At 46.0% G+C, this 16,889-nt stretch overlaps 3 protein-coding genes across 7 annotated transcripts in view; 1 reads left to right on the top strand and 2 right to left on the bottom strand.

Moving 5' to 3' along the window:
* The window catches only part of TDRP (testis development related protein), a 38,147-nt gene extending 23,206 nt beyond the window's left edge, over positions 1-14,941 (bottom strand). For all 3 annotated transcript variants that reach the window (XR_004315385.1, XM_032468543.1, XM_032468544.1), the window contains exons 1-2: positions 14,868-14,941; positions 13,990-14,188 (exon numbers count right to left, since the gene is read on the bottom strand). Coding sequence is in view for 2 of the 3 variants with exons in the window: in XM_032468543.1 (XP_032324434.1) it covers positions 13,990-14,188; positions 14,868-14,926 (258 nt within the window). In the remaining variant the exon portion in view is untranslated. The remainder of the gene's footprint in view (positions 1-13,989; positions 14,189-14,867) is intronic.
* FBXO25 (F-box protein 25) overlaps positions 1-15,678 on the top strand; it is a 75,677-nt gene extending 59,999 nt beyond the window's left edge. Inside the window, exon 12 of one of the 2 annotated variants that reach the window (XM_032468528.1) lies at positions 15,502-15,678. In XM_032468528.1, coding sequence (XP_032324419.1) covers positions 15,502-15,663 — 162 coding nt within the window. In that variant the 3' untranslated portion in view covers positions 15,664-15,678. Of the gene's footprint in view, positions 1-9,354; positions 9,620-15,501 lie in introns of those variants that run through there. The other variant, XM_032468527.1, reaches the window with a different exon arrangement.
* A 21-nt stretch (positions 15,679-15,699) lies between these two features.
* The window catches only part of ERICH1 (glutamate rich 1), a 78,208-nt gene continuing 77,018 nt past the window's right edge, over positions 15,700-16,889 (bottom strand). For both annotated transcript variants that reach the window (XM_032468539.1, XM_032468540.1), the window contains 2 exons: positions 16,467-16,623; positions 15,700-15,822 (listed from right to left, as the gene is read on the bottom strand). The gene's annotated coding sequence lies outside the window, so the exon portion shown is untranslated. The remainder of the gene's footprint in view (positions 15,823-16,466; positions 16,624-16,889) is intronic.

The raw sequence follows: 16,889 nt of genomic DNA, 5'->3' as shown, positions 1-16,889 counted from the left end.
TTGAGTTGAAGTTCATCACATATTCTGGATGTTAACCCCTTATCAGACATATGGTTTGCTAATACTCCACAGGCTGCCTTTTTACTGCTGATTGTCTCCTTTGCTGCACAGAAGTTTTTAAGTTTCATGTAGTCTAACCTGTCAATTTTTGCTTTTGTTGCCTGTGTTTTTGGTGGCATATCCAAGAAATCATTTCCAAGACTAACATGAAGAACATTTTACCTATGTTTTCTTCTAGGAGTCTTCTAGTTTCAGGCCTTACATTTAGGTCTTTAATTCATTTTGAATTACCTTTTGTATATGGTATAATATCAAGATCCAACTTCATTCTTTTGAATTTGGATAACCAGTTTTCTAAATTTCATTTGCTGAAGAGACTGTTCTTTCCCCATTGTGTGTTTTTCTCACTCTTGTCAAGGATTATCTGACCACACAAGTGAGGGTTTATTTCTGGGCTCTCTAGTCTGTTCCACAGGTCTGTATGTCTGTCTGTATGCCAGTAGCATAATGTTTATGTTACTATAGTCTGTAATGTTTTGAGGTCAGGAAGTGTGAGGTTTCCAGCTTTGTCTTTCAAGAAAAAAATTGGGGCCTATTCAGAAAGCATTTTGGCTAGTCATGGTTCTTTAGGATTGACTTCATGTCCATCTCAAAATAGATTTTTCTATTTCTGCAAAAACAGCCATTGGATTTGGTTGGGACGCAGTGAACCTGCAGCTCACTCTGGGCAGCGTGGACACTTAAACAATGTTCAGTCTTCCACTCCACGATCACAGGATGTCTCTCTACTTACCCTTGTCTTCTTTAATTCCTTTCAGCAATGTTTTCTAGTTTCAGCATTACAGCTTCTTTGTCCCCATGGTTAGATATATTCCTAAGTTTTTCATTCTTTATGATGCTACTGTAAATGGGATTTTTTTTCTTAATCTCCTTTTTGGAACTTTCACTGTACTATATAGAAACACAACTGACTTTATATCCAGCAACTTTTCAAATTTGCTTACTGGTTATAACAGGTTTTTGTGGAATCTTTAAGTTTTCTATGTATAAGATCATTTCATTTTCAAACAGAGGTAATTTTACTTCTTCCTTTCCAATTCAGATGCCTTTTATGTCTCTTTCTTGCTTAACTGCTCAGACTAGGACTTCCAGTACTATATGGAACAGGAGAGGTAAGAATGGGCATCCTTACATTATTACTGATCTTAGAGAAGCAGCTTTCAGTATTTCACCACTGAGTAGGATGTTAGCTGTAGCCTTTCCACATATGGTCTTAATTATGTTGTGATCGTGCCCTCGATTTATAATTAGTTGAATGCTTTGTCATGATAAGGTGCTGAATTTTGTGAAACGCTTTTTCTGCCTCAGTTGAGATGATTATGTGGTTTTTCTCCTTCACTGAGTTAATGTCGTGTGTTACACATTGATTTTCAAATGTTTCAAATGTCATCCTTGCCCTCTAGGACTAAACCCCACTTGGTCCTAGTGATCATCCTTTTAACGTGTTGCTGAATTTGGCTTGCTACTATTCTGTTGAGGATTTTTGTATCAATATTCATGAGAGATATTATATACTTTTCTTATAGTATCTTTTTCTGATTTTGCTATTAGAGTAATGCTGGCCTCATAAAACGAGTTTGGGATTGTTCCTTCCTCTTCAATTTTTGGAAGAGTTCAGGAAGTATTGCTGTTAATTCTTCTTTAGATGTTTGACAGAATTTTCCAGTGACACCATCTGCTCTAAGGTTTTTCTTTGTTGGGAGGTTGCTGATTACGGATTCAAACTCATCACTAGTTATACATCGTTCAGGTTTTTATTTCTTCATGTTAAGCCTTGGTTGGTTGTATGTTTCTAGGAATTCATCCATATCTTCTAGTTGTTCGTAGCTGTCTTTTATCATTTTTATTTCTGACATTAGTTATAATATCACATCTTTCATTTCTGATTTTTGGTTTTTTCCCTCTGAGGGTCTGTCAATTTTGTTAATCTTTTCAAAAAACCAACTCTTAGTTTGATTAATTTTTTAATATTTTTCTACTCTTTAATCATTAATCTCTGCTCTAATCTTTACGATTTCCTTCCTTTTGCTAACTTTGAGTTTAGTTTGTTCTTTTTCTAGTTCCTTAAAGTGTAAATACAGGTTGTTGACTTGAGGTCTAATTTTTAACACAGGCATCTGCCACTATAAACTCCTTCTTCATACTGTTTTGCCACTTCCCATAAATTCTGGTATCTTGTGTTTTTGTTTTCATTTGTCTCAAGGTATTTTCTGGTCTTGTGATTTTTCTTTAGCCCATTGGTCATTCGGTAGTGTGTTAATTTCACATATCTGTGACTTTCCCAGTTGTCCTTTAACCACTGGTTTCCAGTTTCATTCCACTGTGGTTCAGAACGATCTCTGGTGTGATTTCAGTCTTCTTAAATTTGTTAAGACTTGTCTTATGGCCTCACATGTCATCTCTCTTGGAGAATGTTCTCTGTAGACCTGAGAAAAGTGTGTATTCTGCTGTCGTTAGGTGAAATGTTCTGTATAGTCCAGTTGGGTCTGTTTGGTCCAGAGTGTTACTCATGTCTACTGTTTCCTTACAGATCTTCTGTCTGGTTGTTCTATTCATTACTGGAAGTGGAGTATGCAAGCTTCCTACATTATTATGTTGCTATTTCTGTCTTCAGTTCTGCCAGTGTTTGCTTCATATATTTGGAAGCCCTGATTTTATACATATCTGTAACACATACGTATATTATATATGTAATATACATACAGTTGTATTATGATTTTCTCTGTCTCTTCTGACAGTTTGACTTATTTGTCTGATATACTGCCATACTTGAAAAAAATATATTCAGTTAGTCTATGTCTTTTAATTGGGGAGTTTAATCCATTTACACTGAAGTCATTACCAACAGGGAAGCACTTATTATTTCCATGTTGTAGATTGTTTCTTGCCTCTCTTACAGTTTGCTCCTTTTTCTGTCTGCTCTCACTTCCTCCCTCTGTATGTCACTGGTTTTCTGCGGTGCTGCGCCGTGACTCTGTTCTCATTTTCCTTTGTGTATCTACTGTAGGTATTTTCTTCATGGGGGGTTACATAATTCATTCTACAGTTACAATGATCTATTCCAAACTGATAACAATTTAACTTCATCACATACAGAAATTCTGCTCCTTTACATCTCCCCTCCATTTATGTTACCAATGTCACAAATTACATCTTTTAATATCTTATAGTTGTTAGTTATTTATGCTTTTAAGTTCTATACCAAAACTAAAAGTGACTTATGTACCACTATTACAGTGTTACAGAATTTTGTGTCTGTCTATATATTTACCTTTACCAAAGAGCTTTATGTTTTCACATGTTTTCATGTTATACCTAGCATCCCTTCATTTCAACCTGAAGGGACTCCCTTTAGTATTTCTGGTAAAGCAAAGTCTAGTGGCAATAAACTCCCTCAGCTTTTGTTTCTTTAGGAGCTTTTATTTCTCCTTCATTTTTGAAGGACAGTTTTGCCAGATACAGTTTTCTTGGTTGGCTTTTTCTTTTTTTTCTGTCAGCACTTTGAATACAGCATCCCACTCCCTCCCAGCCTGTAATGTTACACCCAAAATGCCCACTGAAGATCTTACGGGAGCTCCCTTGTATGAGACAACTCGCTTTTTTCTCGCTGCTTTCAAGATTCTCTCTCTGCCTTTGCCTTTTGACAGTTTTGTTATAATGTGTCTTGGTTTGGGCCTCTTTGAGCTTCTTAAATTTTAATGTTCATTTCCTTCCTCAGATTTGGGAAGTGTTGTGCTGTTGTTTCCTCAAACATGCTCTCTGCCCTCTTCTCCTTCTAGTTCTCTCGTACTGCATGTCAGTCCACTTATTCACGGCCCACAAGTCTCTTATGCTTTCTACACGCTTTGTTATTCTTTGTTCTTTCTGCTCCCAACTCAGTAATTTCAAGTGACTTGTCTCCAAATTCACTGATTCTTTTGCTTGGTTGGTTCTGTAGTTGAACCCCTCTGGAGAATTTTTCAATTTAGTTATTGAATTCTTCAGCTCCAGAATTTGTTCAGTTCTTTTTTGTACTTTGTTGATATTCACATTTTGTTCATGCATCATTTTCAAGATTGCAGTTAGTTCTTTATGTTCTCTTACAGTTTTTTGAGTTTAAGGCAATTATGTTGAATTCCTAGGAAGCTCAGAGATTTCAGCTTCTAGAGGGGCAGCTCCTGGATATTTATTTTGTTCCTGTGATGGGACCTTATTTCCCTGTTTCTTCATATGCCTCATTATTTTTTGCTAGGATTTGGGGATTTGAAAAAATAGCCCCTTCTACCAGTCTTTACAGACTGGCTTCATACGGGGAAAGACCTTCACCCATCAGCCTGGCTAGAGACTCGGAGCCTCTCAAATCTTCTCTGGGAGTGCCTTCTCTGAGCTTGTGCATTAGAGAGTTTTCCAGTTTCATCTTCCTCCCTCTGCCATCTGTCTGTCCCCCAGGTTCTCTGGCTCTGCAGCCAGCAGCTGGGCTCTCGTCTGTCCTCAGTGGCCCCCAGCATACCCAGTGGGCCAATCAGGTGAGCCAGAAACCAGTCCCTCGAGCAGCTTCTCAGACAGCCAGAACACTGGGCACGTGCTCCACGCTGCCGTCTCCCTCCAGAAGGACAAGGCCCGAGTTTGGCGCCTACCACCAGGTGCACTGAGGTGTGTCACTTGTGGGGGTGGCTATTGTGAGTGAAATGAAGCAGCTTTCCGTGCCTGTTTCAACACAGATGTTCCTGGATTCATGCTCGCCTGGCTTAACTGCAACTGCTTAACTGGTTGCTGGAGTCATAAAGGCTTTTTGGACCGTGTGTTGTTGAGTCAGTGTCTGTGGGGGTGCAGGTCTGGGGCTTCTTTTCCACCACTGTGCTGGCATCACTGCTCTCAAGTCTGCCTGGGCACCCCGTCTGTGGCTGAGCCCTGAAGTCCTGTGAGACCCAGCCCTTAACTTGCAGGTCTGTGCTAACTTTAGGTAGTTAGTGTCAGAACAGAACTGACTTGAAGGGACACCCAGTTGGTGTCGGGGAACTGGAGAACTGCTTGGTATCAGGGAAAAAAAAAACCAACACGGGGATATACATCTTTATGACAAAAGTGGAAAGGTGTGGGTTATCATCCCTCTTAACTATGGTCATACACAGTCTTTTCCCTGTAACATTTCTTAGCATACTTTCTTGCCCCATCAAACAAAATGTCTGTAATCATACCATGGGGCCAAACTTCCCCATTTATTTTTTAAAACACCATCACTATAAAACAACTTTTTATTTTAAAAAACTATTATTCATCTTCAGTGAACAAGCTTAGTATTAGCGACAGCCAAATACTCGGCAAAGATCTTAAAAGAGATGTAAACAGTTACAAGGAAACACTAAATCACACCAAGAATTATTTTAAAGTTTAAGTAACTGATACAGAAGAGGTAGAATGAAGTAACTGGTACATGACTAACAGTGGGCCACTGGGGAGAATTGTGTAATAAAGCCTCTGGGCTATAATAAAATTTGCTCCTGCAGCACAGCACAGCACAGTACAACACACCTCTGGATTCTGCTCTCCTCCACGGGGCAGAAGATGGCCCGCCAAAACCACAAGCCCACGTGGAGAGAAGGACACATCCGGGAGGTGCACACACGGCCTCCTCTCATACGTAACTGACCAGCTCTTGGACCCAGAGCCACTGCTCATGCAAAGGATGCTGGAAATTGCAGTGTCGGCTGGGGAGCTGTGCAGCCAATGAACACTTGACATTGAGGGGAAATCAGCAGTCTTTCTCAGAAGGGTACCTTTCAGCCCCCAGGCTCTGCAGAACTAAGATGATGAACACCGTTACACAGAGTTCTCACTATCTACAAAAAAAGTCTCCCAGTTCCTTCTCACCTCTGTGCTCTGTTAGGGTTAAGATGGTGCCTATGGGCACATGCTGTTCTTAGCGTCTCCTCGTGACCATAAAAGCATCACTCGTTTCATCATGGAGTGAGAGAAAGGACCAAACAAGACAACTAACTTACGTGACAGCACGCCAAGCTACACAAAGGCACACTTGTTAATTAATAAAATGTAAGCCCAGGGAGAATACAGATGAGCTCTAGGACTGCCATTTACTTCCAAGTTCAGCAATTAAGACCTCCTATTTGTGCCCTAAATCGTAACACCTTCCACGTCAGACCTCCAATGAGTAAAGCCACCTCAGAGTCAGAAGAGACTTCAAAGGTCCCTTAGTCTACCCTAGGGGCCAGCAAGTGACGCCCAGCCCCGTTTGTGTGAGTAGAATTTTACTGGAATGCAGCCACACTTGCTCACTTACAGGTGTCCTCGCCGCGCAGCACAGACAGCTGCAAGTTGGGCGGTTGTGACGAAGACCGTGCGGCCCACCCACCCCTTGACAGTAAGCCTGCCCATGCCTGCCCTAAACCGAAACTTAAATCAGGGATTCTGGAGAGGGAGTAACTAAGTCATCTAACGTCACACAATCAGGGACAGCCTCCTGGCACCACGCTGCCCACCCCCTTTCCCCCGTCCCAGCTCACCCATCAGCTGACCAGCAAGTTCTGAAATGGAGAGCCAGGTTCTTGCAATTTTTTACACACAAATGATGAGCATTTCAGTTTCTCCCCCCAGCACAACAGCTGCGAGGCCCTTCGATCCGATGTTAGACGTGGTCTCAATGTCGACCTGGCTACAACCGACTCAGCATCCTGCCACCGAAGCCCTTGGCTCCCCAGCTGCTGCCACAGGTGACACCTTTGTCCCGGTCACTCCAGCTGCCCTTCAGCCTTGACCCTCTCCTCCAAAGGCACCAGCTCCCTTCCACCGGCCTTGGCAAGCTCACTTCTTCCCGTTTTTCTTGGCTTCTAATCAATCCAGAACCCAGGCTTTTATCTCCCATCTGAACCCTTACACTAGAATCCTGTTTATCTGCATCTTGCCTCTAATCCCACCTCCTCAGACACGGATTCCTTGTAAAAGAGCAGAAAGCCCTCACTCCAAAGCCTTCAAAATTCTTCTAAGAGGTGAGGTTCAACTCCTTGATGCGGCCTCCCAGTTCTCCCCGTATAAACCTCCTGTGCCAGTCCAGCTGGCTCATCCTCCACCCCCAAACCTGCTGTGGGTCTTCTGCTCCCAGTCCGCTGCCATCTCCTCCCTTTCTCACTCTCATTCCTCAAGAACCAGCTGACATTCTACCTGCTCCCCCTCAAGTACTTAAGTGAAAAGGAGGTGTATGGAGGAAAGGCAGGCGGATGTCCAACAGTTCCTGTCTCACCATGCTCCCATGCTTTTCAAACACTAATTCTCCAGAGAACCATCCACCTCCCACAGGAAGACTTTTGCAAACACACTCATTATTATAAAACTTAAACACAGCAAAAAGTAAAAGCATACGATGAAGTTCTTTATAATGAAATTTGAGCCAAAACACAATTTTATCAATGCTCTTTAAAGCATTAATTGTTGAAGCCCTAGTATTTTTTAATATAAAATATGAATATTTGGAAAACGAAGACAAATGTTATCCCAAATTTATAATGACCTGTAAGGTAAGAGAAAGAGTGTAGCAAAAAATACGAACTCAGAGAAACCTGGATTCAGATCCCTGTTAGCAGCTACGTAACTTACACAAGCTTTCAACTTCCTAAGTTCCTCAACTGCAAAATACAGCTGATGGCTGTTATTTGGAGTACGCAGATAAAGGTCACCGTGAACAACAAGTCAGCAAGCGCTGAGTCAGGGCTCTCGGAGGAAACATCAGTCAGCTCCCTGCCGGCCTCTGGCCACAGCGTCTTCATCAGTCAATCAACACATGACCTTGTAAGCGTTTTTCTGGACAAGCACTCATTTAACACATGCTCTCCAGTCATTAATGTTGGACCCATGGCCAACACACCCTGAACGAAGCCTCCCGGACACGCACTTCCTCCCTGAGACACATCCCCATCCTCCAGCAGTCAGGACACCAGACGGCACTTCAGCACTGAGCCTGGGGGTATTAAACCAGCAAAATCACCAATAAAAAAGAACAGAACTATGAAAAACATGGCACCCGACTGCAGAGAGGACACCTGTTTACAGCGTGAGCGCTAGAGTGAGAAGTCAGGGTTTCGCCTGTTCACCCTTGGCTGGGAACGTGTGTGGGACTCAGAATGTTCTCCGCTCTGCAGACGTCTCTGAGAGACTGCGAGCACCACAACCACTGGCTTGGGGGTTGCTAGTAACTGTGCAAGGATGGAATGCACGACCACCGAGGATCCACTGCATCTGCCCCTCCGGGCTGCCGCCAGGCTCTGCAACAACACAGGAAGCCCTCACCACAGTGCCTGGCAGGCGGCGGGAGCCGGAATCCCACCTCCAGACCGTCACTTACTTTAAGAAACACCTCTACCAAATAAAGACTTCCATCTGCTGTATGTTGTAGCCCAACAACAGATCAGTATCTGCCACTTAGTTGCAATAGTGTACATTTTGTACAGAATATCGTACTCCCGTCTGTAAGATTATAAAGCTGAACCATAGTTTTCTTTCTTTAACACATATTTATTATCATCAAGGAAAGAGAAGGAGTTCCCAGGGACACTTCCTCTGCCTTGGCCAGAGCCTCCCGGGTCTCCGGTGAGAACCCTGTCTTCCGCTCTGCCTGCTGGATCCCTCTTCTCCTCAGATTCTGCAGACTCAAGGCAGACACTTTGGTTTATCAGACTATCCACGGCACCCAGTCAGACAAGAGCTCACTCGACGTGCGACCCGGGAGCAGGGAACGAGGCAAGGTGCACAGGACTCAAGCGGCTGTCCCTGGATCTTGGCTCACTCAGAAGTAATGGACAGACGCCCTCTTGAGCTTCAGGCTTTGGCTCTCAGTCCCAAAGCGAGGGCTTCTTACCCCTGCGCACCCACCTCACTCCCCAAGCCCAGACGTAAGGCAAAGGCAGGCATCCTTCCCAGCAGACAACCTCATTAAGGCAGAGTCAGCACCGCCAGCCTCACCCCAGGGAAAGAGCACCCACCTTGGGAAGGTCTGGGCGAGGCGAGGAGGACAGGTGAGCTACACTGTTTGGTGATCTTCAAATTCAGTTGGATGCACATACTGAAACCCAGAGTCTAACACAAGTGTAATAATACGTAGCAATTTTTAAAGAATATTCTAAGTCACATGACCTTAAGATCTAGTAACAAATCAGTAAAAGTGAATCATATGAGTTAGGATTTTGAACTCTGAGGAATAACAATTTCAATCTAAATGCTGAACACAAGCATTCACAGGTAAACACCACACAGAGCAGCGTGCGAGGGCCTGAGAGAGACACTGACCCTAGTCATTTCCATCCTCAGGTCCTCACTGTGCTAGGACGTCGCGGAGAACCGGGGACCCCTGGGACCTGCCTCACTGATTCCTACAGAGCTTCCACGGCCCAGGCACCGAGAGAATCCACAAACCCTGAAGGAGCTGAGCTGAGTCTGCGGGGGAGAGTCTGGAACTGTGCTGTCCAACTCAGCAACCAGTAGCTAAACACAGCTCCTGGGAGCTGGAACAGGGCTGGGACAACTGAGGAAATGCATTTTAAGTTATTAAAATGTCAATTTAAAAAAAGATACTCAATTCAGTTATTGGAAAACTTTTATGTATGTTTAGAACAATTTGGATAAAACAATCTATTTTCCAGCTAGAAGGGCAACTGAGAGACATCTGTTGAAACTATAAATGTCTGTCCCCTTGGCCTCTGCAGCTCCCCTTCTGAACATTTATCCACAGATAAGTGAAGCGATTTATGCTCATGTTTGTAATACAAAGAGACTAGAAATAACCTCCTAAAGGCCATTGATAGAAGTCTAGGGTTTAAAAATCTGTATCTCCACACCAGAAAATAGCCCACAACACTGAAACACACACACACACACACACACGAAGCACCAGCCTGGCCAGCGGGCACCCTCCTCCTGCAGCTCCCCCCAGAACTGCCGGCAGTGCCTAAACCGGGCTCAGGACCTCAAAATCCATCAGAAGAGGCCCAGTTAGACAAATTTTGGCTTTACTAATACACAGCCTTAAACATGATTTTTTTTCAGCTGCAGTGCTGAGACGGGAAGTGCTCCATGATATACACATTCTATTTTTGAGATAACAATTCAAAGTGCAGAAAAATGTTCGTAGTGGGAAAGCAAATGTATGACTCAAACACACATTTATGTATACGCACAAATGTTTCACGGATGGCCACACAAAAAATGTAACAATTCTTCCCTCTGGAAAAAGGAAGATGACCTAACATTTACTATCCAGAAATCTTTTACCATATGCAGAGCAGATTTGCTTTTTAAATAAATATTAGACTCATTAAAATGTTTAAGTCTCCCTTTGTTAAATGATTACGACACATGATTCACCCTTTAAAACCTCGCTGTCACACCTTCATACGAAATGGACGTGTGTTCATGACAAAAAAGGGCAATCAGCTAAGCGCAGCTCAGGGAAACTCGTTTCCCACAATATTGAGCTACTGTGGTAACAGTGCTTCTTAGATACGAGCAATGACTGAACGCTTCACGCTTCACACTTACAGAACCTAACATTAAACTACTCTTTCTTTTCTAAAAGAAAACACAGATTACAGCCGTTTGACCTAATTTTCAAGTAAGCTGAACAGAGCAGATGTGAATACAAACTACATGCCTTTCTACGGTAAGGCAAATTGTACTCCCAGCCCATATGTTTAACATGAACTGGCTGACTGACTGGGGGGGGGGGGGGGGGGGCGGCGCAAAAGACTGAAAATGAAACAGAATGAGAACTTTCTAATGAGACACTGAATTTAACAAATACACTAAATCCTTCTCATGTAATAATTCCTACCTCTTTCGACTTTAAAGTTTTGTAGGTAGAAGTCTTATGGTAGACTTGTCATGAATTTTAAAATTTAATTTTAAGACAAGCTGGTTTTGGGATAAAGATCGATCTTCCTGATGAAATGAACTAAATTTAGAGTATGACTAACCTGTCACAAAAAGTCTGTTTTTCTATATTAAAGTCCTTTCAACACATTAAACTACAGATACCATTAATAAAATAACATAAAAACTGCAGTCAAATCTCACGCCTAGAAGATAACAGGATAAAATCCAGATGGCGCTGGGTGTGGTGATGACGTCAGAGACAGCACTACCGAACACAGGACCCATGAGAGAAATCACTGATGACTGGGAACTTCATCAAAATTAAAAACTGCTCTGTGAAACATAACCTTAAGAGAATGAAGAGACAAGCCACAGAAGAGAAAATATTTGGTAAAGACATACCTGATAAAGGACCGTAATCCAAAATGCACAAAGGACTCTTAAAATCCAACAATAAGGAGAAAGCAACCCACTTAAAAAGTGGGGCAAAAAATCCAGACAGCGCACCAGTTAAGACATACAGATGGCAAACAAGCAAAATAAAAAGATTCTCATCATATGTCATCAGGGAAATGCAAATTAAACAGTGAGACACCACTACATCCCTATGGTGGTGCCCAGCATCCGGACACTGACAACGCGAAGAGCTAGCCAGGGCAGGAAGCAACAGTAACTCTCATTTACTACTGGTGGGCACACACAATGGTACAGCCACTTTGGAGACAGTCTGCTTTCTTACAAAACTAAACATACTCCTTACCCTGTGATCCAGGAAGCACTCTCCTTGGTATTTATCCAAGGGAGTTAAAAACTAATGTCTACACAAAACCCTGCACACAATATTTTACAGCAGCTTTATTTGTGGTGCCAAAACTTGGGAGCAACTAAGGTGCCCTTCTGTAGGTGAACGAATAAACTGGTACATCCAGATAGTGGAATATTATTCAGTGTTAAAAAGAAATGAACTATCAAACCACAAAAAGACACAGAGGAAACTTAAATGCATACTGCTTAATCCATAAGAGAAGCTAATAAACATAATGTGTGACTCCAACCCTATGACATTCTGCTTGCTTTTTTATATATATTTTCCTTTTTTTTAAAAAAAGTTCTATTTCTTGGTTGGGGGAGGTGATGAGGTTTATTTATTCATTTATTCTTTAGAAGTACTGGGGATTGAACCCAGGACCTGGTGCATGTTAAGCGTGTGCTCTAACACTTGAGCTATCCTCTTCCCCCACACCAGCTCTGACATTCTGGAGAAGACAAAACTATAAAGACAGTAAACAGATCAAGGTTTTGGTAAACAGATCAAGGTTTTGGGGGTTGGGGGGAATGAATAGGCAGAGCACAGGATTTTTAGGGCAGCGAAACTATGCTATATGACACTGTAATGGTGAATTCATGTCATTATATGCTTGTCCACAGAATGTACAACACCGAGAGGGAAACTATGATGTAAACTATGGACTCCAGGCGAAAATGATGTGTCCATGGAGGTTCACTGATTGTAACAAACGGGGTGTTGATAGCGCGAGGGGGAGGCGGGGTGGCTGTGGGGTGGGAGGGGCTGTGCGTGTGCGGGGACAGAGGGTATATGGGAACTCTCTATATTTTCTACTTAATTTTGTTGGGTACCTAAAAACATAAAGTCAACTAAAATACACACAAGAAATACAGAGAAAAAAGAAAGTATAGCTTATAATTCTGTAAACTTGAAGATCAGGGAAAAAAAATGTTAATATAGTTGAATCTTGGGATATACATGGATGATCAATCTCCTACCCTTCCCACTGTTCCCTGCTAGAAATCTGAGAGGGGGGAAAAAAGAGGTTTAGGATTCATGAGGAGAAAGAAAGCAAAACATAGGAAGAATCAATTTAAAGTTTGTAAGAGTTCATTCAGAAAAAACAATATTGCTCATTTTTGACCAACAATTGTCATTTACAGAATTAAATAACTCTGTAACCACATTTAAACCGCACATAAGTTCTCAACATTATCTTTAAGAGTTGCTGTTTAGAGTAACCATAAAATTATGAGATTTAAAAAATAAGAAGTAGGGCGAGCACTGATACTAGCAAACAGTGGTTTCTGAAGGACATTTCAGATAGAGATCATATTTAAATGCTTAATCAAGGGCATTTAAATCCTATAAAAAGTATCTATCAAGATGAAACAACTTCAGTCCCAAGGGAAGTTACTTAGCGCCAACTGGGAAAGAAAGAACCTTGTGAACTATTTAAAAGTCCTGAGAAGAAAGACACAGATCACCCCTAACTTCCATAACAGGTTTAACAGCAAGAGAGTTTACAAACGTCTAACAAAAAATAAATTTTATGACCATCGTCCTTTAAAAAATAAAAAGCTGAATTTCTGACCTAAATTCAATACACATGGAAAGGAACGCTGCACTAGGAAGAGGGGTGGGGGCAGCGCAAGTAACGCATACAGGATCCACCTGGATCCTTTTTAATTAAAAAATTCTAAACATTCCAGGCATATCTCTGAACCAGTAAGGCCAGTGTCTTTGGATTTTCTGTATAAAGGACATTTGCCTTCTTCCTCCAACCAAAGGTTCACACAAAGGTTAAGATTTGTTTGTTATCCAAACAAGTACTCAGTCCACTTCGCACGCTGCTGTGGTCTCCAAAAGCGCTTGATCTCCGGGCAGGCCGACCAGCTCCCGAGGCCCGGGCCTCGCCCGTTATTCCGGCCCAGTCGCCGGCGCGGAGCCGGTGCCCAGGGTTCGGGCGGCCTCCACTAGACGGGCGGGTCCACCCACGCAGGAAGGCCGAGGCCTGAGGGCCACTCGGAAGAGCTCCGGGGGGCGACCGTCGCCCTCCCCATCCCGGGCTGCACCCGCCTTCCCGAACCGGCGTGTAGGGGACAGCGAGGACGCAGGGTTCAGTGACTATTAATGTGGGGGGCACCACGAACCACAGCTGCAGCCCCCCGACCGGCCTCAGGGTCCTCACTGGCTGCGCACCCCTACCTGTGCGCCTCTCCACCTGCGCAGCCCAGGCCTCACCTGCCGGCTCGCCGACCTGCGCGCCCCCACCTGCGACCCCTCACCTGCACCGCGGCGGCAGCGGAGGCGGCGGCAGGCGGCGGCCCCCCCCGCAGGCCGTCCTCCTCTTCGGGGGGCTCGTCCAGGAGCACCCGGCTCCGGCCCAGCTTCCACATGCTCGGGGCGGGCTCCGGCGTCCGCGCGTCCGCGCGTCCGTGCGCGCCCCTCCTCGGCCGCCCCGCGCGGACGCTGGGGCTGCGGCTCCTGCAGCACCGGACGCGGCGAGTGGGGCCGGGCGGGGCCAGGCTGGGCCGGGCTGTGGGGCAGGCCCACCCCCCAGACTCGGCCCCCGCCCCCGCCCCCGCCCCGGCCAGGTCCCCAACCCCAACACCCCAACCCGCCACCGACCGGGTCCCGGCACCCAACCGGACCCACCACCCGCCGGGAGGCCAGGCCACACCCCCAGCCCACTCCCCCGGCTTGCGGCCACCCCCGTCACTGCTTCCCCCCTCCCCGCCAGGCCCCGCTCCCGGCCGGACCCCAAGGACGAGGCTCCGCCTCCCCCAGCAAGGTCCCCGCCCCCACACCCCGCCCCTCCAGGCCCTAACCTTGCTTGCCGAACCCCAAGCTGACTCCTCCCGCCTCACCCCGGGTCCCCCCACCATCCCGAGATGGTCCCCTCACCTCTCACCCGGGGTCACCCACACCCCTCAGCCAGGTCCCCTTCACTCCGAGCGCAGCCCCCCAACCCGAGCTGACCCCCTCACCTAGGGGTCTCCCCAACTCCCAAGCGCACCTCACCCGGGGCCGGACCCCTCACCCCTCGGCCCAGTCACTTTCACTCCGAGAGGCCCCTCACCCCTCAGCTGTCCCCCCTCACCGCGGGACTCCCCCCTCACTTCGAGCGCGCCCCCCACCCCAAGCCGACCCCCTCACCCCTCACCCCGCTGTCCAGCGAGGCCAGGTCCCTGGGGGGCGGGGCGGCCGGGCTCCGGTCACCATGGCGACAGCCGCCAGACGCCGATGGGGGGCAGTGCGCGTGCGCACAGCCCAGTGTCCCCGGCTCGCGGCGCGGGGGGCGGGGCTGGGGGCGGTTCCAGTTCCCGCCCGCGCGCCCAGCGCTGCTTCTGAGCCAGGGCTCTGGGTGCTGCTGGCGCCCGCCAGCGGGACTCCGGTGGTTGCCTGTGCGGCTGGTGTTCTGGACCCCAAAGGCGGAGGCGCTGAGCGCACGGACCTGCGGAGGGAGGGTGCAGTTAAGCCCAGGAATGGACAGCAGGCTGTAGCCTCTGGAGGCAGCCTTAGCTCGGCCCAGGTGGGTGCAGGGACCCTGTTCAGTCGTGCGGGGCAGAGGGACGAGGGACGGGAGCTTTGAAAGTGTCCAGTTAGGAGCCCAAGGCCTGAGAGCACAGCGGACAGCTGCGCTGGCCAGGCCACCTTGGAACCCGCCTGGACCATGCTGGTCCCTCCATCCTGGGAGCCTGACCGTCGATGGATGATGAGACATGTGCCCCCTCCACCTGGTGTAGCTTACAGGCAATAGAAGGGACTCTGACAGGTAATTGTCACTTTCTCTGCAGGAGATCAGTTCTGCCACAGTCACGGTGAACCCCAGCCAGGGCTGGAGGAGGACCCACCCTGAGGCACCCTCTTACTTCTCACCAAAAGGCACCTCACACATTCCCAGTACAGGATGGCTTTTACTTCCTGTCTCAGAAAGGGGCCAAACAATAAAATATTGAAAGACAGTCAACTCCATTGTAATCAGAGAAATACAAAAGAGCGTAAAATGCCATTTTCCCACCTATCAAAGTGGGAAACGTTTGCAGAGATGTTCCGCGTCAGGAGCTACGCCGGGAACTCTTCACAGGCTGCGGGTGGCAGTGAACGGCACACTGCTTCTGGAAAGCATCAGTTTGTTAGCATCTATCAAATTAACATCTACAGAGAAACTTTTTATTCCGTGTATTTCAGCATTGCTTATGTTTTCACACCAAGTATGTATTAACTGAGGAATTTAAAAATACATTTTATAAAAAGAATCCAGAACTGTAGGCATCTATAAACATTCTCTTACACTTTGTAACTTTACGACTCTGAAAAGAAAAATATCAAATGTCCCTTCTGGGTTTTTCCAGAAGTGATCAGCAGCAAAACTTGAAAATGTAGAGACTCTGAGTTTGTCTTTGGGAGAGGCCTGCAAGAGCCCCAAGGACAGACTCAGTGGTTGCAGGGTTAGGGTTAGGGCCTGGGAGGGGCCAAGGAGCTGAGTGGGATAAGCCAAATTTTAAATGTCACCTGGAAAGCAAGACTGTGGCAAGAAGCCCAGAAGTCCCCACCTTCCATTCTCAGTGAGTCACAAGGCTCATAAGATAAACACAGACACTTACCAGGACCCCAAATATCTCTCAACCTACTGGGCACAAAGATTACAAACGTATGTAAAACCACAGAACACCTACTAAAGAACACCCAACCCGGTGAAATTAAAGCCCCCCTTCTTCATGGGAATGTAGAAGAATGTTAAAAATGTATATATGCACACCTTTTCAAAGCAGGTCAAATAAGCTTGGCCTTCTGGGCTGGGGAGGCTTCAGGAATGGAAACCCTGAGTGTCCACATGGCAATGGCTGGGGCAGGTACTGCCAACACAGGATGAGCCTGTACCCCAGGGACCACAGGCTACTGTCAAAATAAACCCACTGCAAGAACAAACATTGATGAGTCAAAAACCATAAAGTTGAGGTTACAAAACAAAGCCAGGATCCAAACACAGCCCCTTCCAGGTCACTGCAAACAAAATGTGGAAACCCAACTCAGAACACTTCAATAAATAACACGGATCCCTTGATTCTCCCAAAGAGGGGGGGGGGCCTGTGCCCAGACCACTGGCTTCCTTTCGAAACATCTGCATGTCCGCATTCCTGTGCTTTGAACATCTCCTTTGTAAGTTAAACTGTAACCCCTT

Source organism: Camelus ferus, chromosome 26 (assembly GCF_009834535.1).
Source record: "Camelus ferus isolate YT-003-E chromosome 26, BCGSAC_Cfer_1.0, whole genome shotgun sequence".
Lineage (NCBI taxonomy): Eukaryota > Metazoa > Chordata > Mammalia > Artiodactyla > Camelidae > Camelus > Camelus ferus.
This window is presented reverse-complemented; position numbering and strand designations above follow the sequence as displayed.